At 39.8% G+C, this 10,155-nt stretch overlaps 1 protein-coding gene across 2 annotated transcripts in view; it reads right to left on the bottom strand.

The window, feature by feature from the left end:
- Positions 1-1,618: 1,618 nt before the first annotated feature.
- The window catches only part of LOC139454183 (protein VAC14 homolog), a 64,135-nt gene continuing 55,598 nt past the window's right edge, over positions 1,619-10,155 (bottom strand). For both annotated transcript variants that reach the window (XM_071235741.1, XM_071235742.1), the window contains 3 exons: positions 9,072-9,151; positions 8,663-8,813; positions 1,619-4,627 (listed from right to left, as the gene is read on the bottom strand). In XM_071235741.1, the coding sequence (XP_071091842.1) occupies positions 4,468-4,627; positions 8,663-8,813; positions 9,072-9,151 (391 nt within the window). In that variant the 3' untranslated portion in view covers positions 1,619-4,467. The remainder of the gene's footprint in view (positions 4,628-8,662; positions 8,814-9,071; positions 9,152-10,155) is intronic.

Genomic DNA, 10,155 nt, shown 5'->3' with positions numbered 1-10,155 from the left:
AAGATGGGTCTCCTGTCTTCATAGATAACACAACACGCTAGTGCAGCCAAGATAGGTCTCCTGTCGTCATAGATAACACAACACGCTAGTGCAGCCAAGATAGGTCTCCTGTCTTCATACATAACACACGCTAGTGCAGCCAAGATACGTCTCCTGTCTTCATACATAACACATGCTAGTGCAGCCAAGATAGGTCTCCTGTCTTCATACATAACACAATACACTAGTGTAGCCAAGATGGGTCTCCTGTCTTCATACTTAATACAACATGCTAGTGCAGCCAATATGGGTCTCCTGTCTTCATACTTAATACAACATGCTAGTGCAGCCAAGATGGGTCTCCTGTCTTCATACTTAATACAACATGCTAGTGCAGCCAAGATGGGTCTCCTGTCCTAATACATAACACAACATGCTAGTGCAGCCAAGATGGGTCTCCTGTCTTCATACATAACACAACATGCTAGTGCAGCCAAGATGGGTCTCCTGTCTTCATACATAACACATGCTAGTGCAGCGAAGATAGGTCTCCTGTCTTCATACATAACACAACATGCTAGTTCAGCCAATATGGGTCTCCTGTCTTCATACTTAATACAACATGCTAGTGCAGCCAAGATGGGTCTCCTGTCTTCATACTTAACACATGCTAGTGCAGCCAAGATGGGTCTCCTGTCTTCATACATAACACATGCTAGTGCAGCCAAGATGGGTCTCCTGTCCTAATACATAACACAACATGCTAGTGCAGCCAAGATGGGTCTCCTGTCTTCATAGATAACACAACACGCTAGTGCAGCCAAGATAGGTCTCCTGTCGTCATACATAACACATGCTAGTGCAGCCAAGATAGGTCTCCTGTCTTCATAGATAACACAACACGCTAGTGCAGCCAAGATAGGTCTCCTGTCTTCATACATAACACACGCTAGTGCAGCCAAGATAGGTCTCCTGTCTTCATACATAACACACGCTAGTGCAGCCAAGATAGGTCTCCTGTCTTCATAGATAACACAACACGCTAGTGCAGCCAAGATAGGTCTCCTGTCTTCACAGATAACACGACACGCTAATGTAGCCAAGATAGGTCTCCTGTCTTCATACATAACACATGCTAGTGCAGCCAAGATAGGTCTCCTGTCTTCATACATAACACACGCTAGTGCAGCCAAGATAGGTCTCCTGTCTTCATAGATAACACAACACGCTAGTGCAGCCAAGATAGGTCTCCTGTCTTCACAGATAACACGACACGCTAGTGTAGCCAAGATAGGTCTCCTGTCTTCATACATAACACATGCTAGTGCAGCCAAGATGGGTCTCCTGTCTTCATACATAACACATGCTAGTGCAGCCAAGATAGGTCTCCTGTCTTCATAGATAACACAACACGCTAGTGCAGCCAAGATAGGTCTCCTGTCTTCATACATAACACACGCTAGTGCAGCCAAGATGGGTCTCCTGTCTTCATACATAACACAAGACGCTAGTGCAGCCAAGGTGGGTCTCCTGTCTTCATACAACAACAGAGTGTCATGTGTACAAACATATGCAGCTTATATATTTGAAGGTGAAAAAAATCTACAACATGAATAAGATTTTTTTAATTTCAGACCTGGACAAATATGAACACTACATGGAGGCTCCATGTCACACAGACTCCAACAACAGTGATTGCTGGGCACTGAAGCAGTACATGACAGAAGGAAATATACAAAATATGTGACGTATGTACAGACGTGTCATTTACACCCAGAACTTACATGGACAATTATATTGCACTCTACATCTGTGACTGTGGTTACACTATATATCACACTTCCCAGAAAACACATTATATTGCCTAGTCCAATCTTTGAAATTATTTTGCATGTTTCATGATTATTGTCTGGGTCTTTTATGTTAAAAAACATTCTTTCATGTCAATCATGCTGGAATGTAGACTGTGACAAGCTTTGATTTATTTTATGTGAACTGACTTCTGGGCATATTTCTGGGTTGAGAATATGGGCACAAAAAGGTCACATTTACTGGTTTTGTGTACTGAAATCTAAAAAGATTCTTTAAGAATAGAAGAAGACAAAAATGTGTGAATAGAAACTAACTGTATATTGCTGCATATACCCTAAGTATAATTCCCCTGTACATTTCCTATCACTGTAACATGATACACCCAACATATCCATCCCCTCTTTGTGTAGCATGCCTGGTACCCGACCAACAGGAAGAACATTCTAAATCCCAATTATTGGATAGACATACAACAGAAATTTCAGACATGTGTTTACACTTTTAACAAAACTGCATCAACCCTTCATGAGTGTGTTTGTTTGTGTGTTGTTTCACGATGCACTAAGCAATACTGCAGCTATATGATGGTAGCCTGTAAATAGTAATGTCTGGACCTGACAATCCAGTGATTGATTTTGTGAACATCGATCCATGCCATCAAGGTACATTGATACACCACCACCAAGTTACTGAGCCTGACAATTCAATCCACTTAGTTACCTCCCTCCTAGGACGGAATGCCCAGTGACTTTCACCCTGAATGTACGTGTCGTCTCAACAGTGTGACGCAAAGAGAGCACCCACCCATCACATCAAAACAACAGAAATACATTAAGACCCGTGCTCAAATGTAGGTAGGTAAGTATTTGCATGTCTTCTAAATACCTTAAAATATACTGACAAATGTAGCTAGCTTATGACTTTGACCTGCCTCTACATATCTTTACTTAGCAGTTTACTAAATCTCTCCATGTTTGTTGAATATTTCATTCAGAAACCTGTCCATACATTTAAAAATGTCTATGAATTAATTTAGTTAAGCCCATCATTATCTACAAACCCTGACCTTGCTAATATGTACTGATTTGCCTCAGAACTTCACCTTTCTTTAATGAGGGATTAATTTTGACTTGTTACTTTTAACCCACTAAATATTCCCTGATTTAGTCAGTCGTGTCTGAGAAGTCCACCATGCAAGGAGAGGACTGCAAGACTGTTATAAATAGTTTGTTATATAAAGTTTGATTTAATGGTGCTTTGATCATTATTCGGTTTTATCAACTCAATGGAACAACCTAAGTGCTGCAGGTCTCAGATGTTTATCACTTTGGCTACAGCCACAATCACTACAGTCTCTGCACAGTGAATTGCACCAATTTGCGAAAGGTTGTTCTGACGTGACCCGTAATGGGATGTCGTCAGATCTTTGTTTAGCGGTAGTGAAAACTAAGATCTGATTTTAATGAGATTGCAAGCAGGGGTTGCTGAAAACCTATTCTATCCCCGATCTTTACAGGTGAATAGTCCATAGGTATTTGTTGATATGTGTGCAATATTATATATATTATATTAGAAAATATGATATATTATTATTTTCTATTATACACTGTTATTCAGTTCAACAGCAGAAGAGAATAATGTATATGAGTGTATTAGAACTTTTCACAATACATGTACAAACAAGCAGTAAGACAAAACAAGAAATGGTCTTGTAAAATAAAACATAGAGCAACAAGCTCCTGGTTCCAAGAAAATGTGGACAGTAATTTAATGTTTCTCTATGTAGCATTAACATTACACATAATCTTGGTAGTCTGCAAGTGTGTAGACATGAAGAAGTGAAAATAATTCTATTAGGCCACAATAAATTAATTATTAGATTCTCATCCGCAAGCGCCTCACAAGCAAACTGACCGCCTCAGTAAAATGTATTTTTATAGTTCCCGAATGACCAATTTGTGAATTATAATCATTGCCATACATTGGCTCAAGTTCTGTCTGCACATGTGCAACAGAGAAAAGGGTGTTAGCTTTTTTGAAAATTTATTTTGGATTTACAACCATCAAAGACTAGTATTGGTGTTCCCTACCAGAGTACATTTCCCAATTTGAAGCATTTAATAATATTGCAAGTGAAGATATAGACAAAAGGCAACCAGCTGATAATGAAATGGTAAAATCCACGCCTTCAGGTTGGTGTTGGAAAATAGAAACATGTGGAGCGACTCATTGAAGTCTAAGAAGTCCCACTTGTGACGATGACATGCCTGGCTGCATCCCACAGTGACTGGGGACATTTCTCCTATGTCAGGTGCAGTGTAGAGGGATGAGAGGAGTAGTATAGAGTCCTCTGTGCCTGCTGCCTGAAGCCCACCAGGAAGGTCATCTGAATCTGTACTTCCTAGATTTGATGACATTGTCATTACTTTCTCTGCAAGCCATATTTTCTTGTGTATAATGCACACTTTTTTCTGAGAAAATACAGCTGTGCCTGTTTCACAAGCAAAAAGAATTTAGAAAAAAAAATTGATTCCGCTCAGCTGACAGGGTATAGTCAGACATCACTCCCAACATACTCACAGCCTCTGACAACATCAGGATGACACTGTACAAATATATACATTTACCACTTAAATTATCTATTTTGCATAAATAATATTGTCTTCCAACAGGGGTTCACTGTATATTGAGTGTTTTAACTGCAGACAGCTTCAGGGCATGCTGACTCCGCTTGGAATCTCGATGTTTGGCCTGTACTTTGTGAAAATGAGCTAATAGTTCTTCAAAGTTTATCTTGGCTACAAGTGGCCTTTCTTCTTTTTTCTTGGGTTTTGATCTGCAAAAAATATCATTATATAATTTAATATCCGATATTAAACATGTCACAAGCAGCTATTTTTCCATGGAGTTGAACCCAGCATTATCAAATGTGGACATTTGGACTCTTTGAACTCCATTTTATTACCCATAGGGTTAGAAATAAACAACGTTCTTGTACGCCAATATATTGTTTCATCGTCAACAGTACTCGTATTGCCATATGAATCATTTTTATACATTAAGAAGGGTTTGCAAGCACTGTGAACCTCTTCAAAGGCACCAAAACATTACTTCTTAAATTTGACCAACTCAAGACAACTTCCATCTTCCCGAGGCGAGGGAGTTAACTGACTGTAATAGTCCAGTTTCCACCTTTGCCGAACGAATTTCTGGGCTTGATCGAAGTGCCACCAGTGGCTATTATGAGTTATGTCCCTTCCCTGTCCTTCCTATTGACCAATCAGATTCCACCTCTCATATCACTTGTATTTGCTTCAAACAAAATGGTGGCGCCCAGTCAAGACCATCAGATCGATGATCAAGATCAATATTGTAAAAACACAGGTCTTACTTCGCCAAGTGCATCAAATCACATGGGCACCTTGATTAGAAACATTGAAAGGATTTAGAAAATATCTGTTGATGCTGACTTGACTGTACACATGCTCTAAGAATCCTGCAATCAACTGATATCTACATGATTTTGATTGGACTATGCATAGACTCATTAGTCCTGCCAAGATATAACTCCATTACATAAATCTTGCCTAGTTCGGCAAGGGTGGAAACTGGACTTTTTTAGCCATTTAACTCCCTTGCTTTGTGAAGATGGACAGCTTCTCAAGATGCCAAGTCTTGGGCTTGTACAATCAAAGATACAATAGTAACTATCAAAGAACAATCAAACCCCTTGCTTAAATAACCTCAAGGATGACAGTGACCTCTGGGATGGTATGTTTAGATAGAAAAGGCAAATACATTAGAACATGGATAGAACGAACATGGAGAGAGCGAACAAAAGGATACAATGAACTGTCTTATAAACAAATTATCTTCTATATTAACTAATATAGAAAGGTATATAATCATGATAATAAACTCATGAATCAAAAAAGCAATAATAATCAGCAGTGATGATTCCACCTTGTTAATCTTGCTTTATGTTAATCTTACCTATAATTGCCTGTAAAATAAACATTAAAATTATTGTGTCTCGTTTCATCCGTGATGGCAGTCGTTTGCAAGAGAAAATGTATATAACGAACAACCTGTATAACAAACTGATTTCTCTGGTCCCTTGTAGTTTATTATATCAATGTTCTACAGTGTTAAGTCTGAAGGAGTAACCATACCTCAGAAACAGGGAATGAAAGAGCCATGTTTTCCTAAGACCTCACTTTTGACCTTGAGTTATTTTGACCAATATCTTTAATTGTAGGGCCACATCCTCCAGAAGCCATTATAATAAGCATAATGACAAAAGCTGTAATACCTTGAAGAAATGTAATCCAAAAAATCTTTAATAATAACATATTGAAAATTTTATGATAAATTGTATATTTATATACTTATTCTATCTCACACTATGCATTTCTCTTTCTTCTTTTGATTCTGAGTGAAACGTGTCTGAGATAAAGGTTTCCAGCTTGTGAAGTAATTAATCCTTACATACCTCACATCACCAGGGCCACCGCCCAGATCTGGGGCAGCCACACTTTGCATGCTGGTTGACCCACACGCCAATCTCGTGTCTGTCCAAGTCAACTCATTCTCTTTCAGGAGTACAGACTAAGGAATTGCAATGAGGGGATGGACGTGTGAGATGGGATAAGTATATAAATATATATAATTTATCATAAAATTTTCAAATTTGTTAACTTGTCCTTTCTCACACTATGCACTTTATCAAACACAGTTGGATGGTGGGGCGCAACTCCCTTGTCTATAGATCACAACCACAGGATATTTACAAGGAAGCTGGAACTTAACAGTGGTACAATACTTAATACAGTAACACAGTTAAGAGTTATAAGACAAAAAAAACCTTATTGACAGGATAAGGTAAGGTGAAATGGGGTTTAATGTTGTGTCCAAGATTATTGTACTTATACAGCGCCGTGCATGCACGTGTCTGTGTGTGTGTGTGTGTGTGTGGTGCCTGAACTAGTCCGGACTGATGCCGATTTCTAGTGCTAGCCCACGAGATGCCATGTCGCAGTTAAACATGAATACCCCACTCAGACACAGTATACTGACTCCGAGCCGACAAGTCCTAGTTTTAGCCCCTTAATGCTGAGAGCCAGACAGGGTAACAACAAGTACCATCTTTTAACGTCTTTTGGTATGACGCAGCCAGGAATAGAACCCCGGACCCTTCTGCTCTCCGGGCGGAAGCTGTACCACTAGACCACGGAGGCAGTCTAGAGACAGGATATGAAAAACACACTTAAAGAATGTGGGGATCCTGATACAGGAGTAACTGAAACACAATAAGTTTGGTACAATATGTGCAACATGTTCAAACGTAAGATATATCTAAAAACGAACAAGTTTGACTTATATTTAAGAAGTGATGTCTCCATTTCATTGAATCTACAAGACAGGGTTCCTATCTCCTGAGGAAGATAAGATGGACCCCACTTGCCATCTCTTTTATCACTTTGTCAAACCCTCAATCATGCTCAGTGATTGAATTGAAAAAGCAAGAAGAGGAAACGATCGACAATAGCCACAAAAGGATCATTAATTAATGAAATAAGGGATATATGAAATACGAACAGGTGGAGGGTCAGGGTGAATGGCTGCAATTAGACTCCTTCACAGACATTGGTTGGAGATAACCACCATGGGAGATGTGGGTGTAGGTGGCTCAGAAGAGAGATTAGGACCTGACAATAGTCATCCTGAAGGAAAGGCTTGAGAAAGCACTGGATTGGACGTAAGTGAAGTTGACCCCTCTTTGTGAGGATTTCTGCTGACTTTGGGAGACCGAGAAGTTGTTGCCATTGATGTAAGGGTAGTGGTTGTTTGAGTGCCAATGGAACGAGGTGTTGGGCTTTGTCCCAACAATCTTTGGGTACAAACACCTTGCCCAGACTTGTGGACTGCTCGTCCATGATGATGAACAACTATCCCAAACAAAGATACAAGTGAACATCTGGTAAAAAGAAGCCGTGGTATTTCCAAAGAAAAATATGCCGAACGACAAGCAGATACAGGCAGGAAGACGACAAAAAATATGAAGATCGGTTGCAAGGGAAAAAACGAAATTGAATTCCCTTTCAAACACAACACGTCACCACTGTGTGGCAATTTGAAAGAGAATGCGTTGACAGGGATAGACACATGATCAGTGCAAGTAGGTCAACCAGCATGCATAGCACATGACCCAGATCTTGGAGGTGAGCGTGGCAATGTGAGGTATGTACGGATTAATCAACTTTAGAAGCTGGAAACCTTTATTTCAGACACTCAGATTTGAAAGAAGACAGAGAAATGCATGGTGTGAGATAGGATGAGTTAAAAAAAATTCTATCTCATGACTTGGATATTTGACCTTTTTCTGGCATTTGCCAAGAGAATTACCTAGATCATTATAGTACAAGTTCATTGTAGGGTGTCCCACAAGTCGAGAATCTTTGAGTTCTATTGAAAAGAAAGGATGACATAACCACAATTTCATTCTTACCTTAAAGGTGAAAGAAATGTCACTTATAATGAATTATGTTGATTCCTGCAAACATCTAATTCCAAGCCTGTAGAGTTCCCTTTGATTCAGGAACAGACAAAGAGATAGCCATCCTTGACAAATAACTCAATGCTGTCCTTTACCTTTGACTTAAACTTTTTCAAAGCAGGGGCCCATACTAGAGATTGTACAAAGTAAACTGCACGCTAAAAAATCTAATACTTTTGAGAAGTTTCCAGTAAGATTTTTCAATATTGTCAGACAAATTCCATGGATGGATTATGTCAATAACCTTTGCATGGCAGACATGAGGAAAATGTCCTATCATCCATACTGTGGTCAACAGTCTGCTATGAACCTTACGTTTTGTCAGGAAAATGGTAGTGGGGGATGCACTCAAGTCGGTACCGCAGTAGCTTGAATGCCTCGGACTGCGGCAACAACATCAGCAGACCATACAGACTCTTGATCAGGTCCTCATTGCTCTCAACATCAAGTAGCTGCAGACGTAAATCTGAAGTCAAAATGTAACCAACCCCAATAACCACAGGTAGACAAGGATGTGAATCATCACAGAGGCTCTCTTCAAGAGATGAACTAATTTGGCCTCTTCATTTTATCTTTTAATTTTGATATATTTATTTTGTTGATATATATAACACATTGCAAACTCTTTTAACAAAAATAACAATCAGCTTAATAACGTATTGATAAAACCATTTGGCCACTACCACAGGGGAATAGAGCATATGTGACAAGCTTGTATACCTACACACAAAGATAGGGGACTCGATGAGCTGCACCAGTTTGTCAATCTCCTTCAGGAAGTCCACCGTCACCTCAAGGTCACCACTAGAGGTGTTAAGGAAGTGTCTTGATTTCCACAGCAACAATATAGATATTCAGTGTGTTACATGATGTATTCAGGGTGTGGGTGTGTTACATGATGTATTCAGGGTGTGGGTGTGTTACATGATGTATTCAGGGTGTTGGTGTTACATGATGTATTCATGGTGTGGGTGTGTTACATGATGTATTCAGGGTGTGGTGTGTTACATGATGTATTCAGGGTGGGTGTGTTACATGATGTATTCAGGGTGTGGGTGTGTTACATGATGTATTCAGGGTGTGTCTGTGTTACATGATGCATTCAGGGTGTGGGTGTGTTACATGATGTATTCAGGGTGTAGGTGTGTTACATGATGTATTAAGGGTGTCTGTGTGCTACATGATGTATTCAGGGTGTAGTTGTGTTACATGATGTATTCAGGGTGTCTGTGTGCTACATGATGTATTCAGGGTGTAGGTGTGTTACATGATGTATTCAGGGTGTGTCTGTGTTACATGGTGTATTCAGGGTGTGGGTATGTTACATGATGTATTCAGGGTGTCTGTATGTTACATGATGTATTCAGGGTGTTGGTGTTACATGATGTATTCAGGGTGTAGGTGTGTTACATGATGTATTCAGGGTGTGGGTGTGTTACATGATGTATTCAGGGTGTGGGTGTCCTACATGATGTTTTCAGGGTGTTGGTGTGTTACATGATGTATTCAGGGTGTGGTGTGTTACATGATGTATTCAGGGTGTCTGTGTGCTACATGATGTATTCAGGGTGTGGGTGTGTTACATGATGTATTCAGGGTGTCTGTGTGCTACATGATGTATTCAGGGTGTAGGTGTGTTACATGATGTATTCAGTGTGTGTCTGTGTTACATGGTGTATTCAGGGTGTGGGTGTGTTACATGATGTATTCAGGGTGTCTGTGTGTTACATGATGTATTCAGGGTGTGGGTGTGTTACATTGTGTATTCAGGGTGTGGGTGTGTTACATGATGTATTCAGGGTGGGAGT

Source organism: Haliotis cracherodii, unplaced genomic scaffold (assembly GCF_022045235.1).
Source record: "Haliotis cracherodii isolate W230 unplaced genomic scaffold, xgHalCrac1.p SCAF_10, whole genome shotgun sequence".
NCBI classification, from domain to species: domain Eukaryota; kingdom Metazoa; phylum Mollusca; class Gastropoda; order Lepetellida; family Haliotidae; genus Haliotis; species Haliotis cracherodii.
Note: the sequence above shows the minus strand (reverse complement) of the source record. Positions and strands in the feature narration are given on the sequence as shown.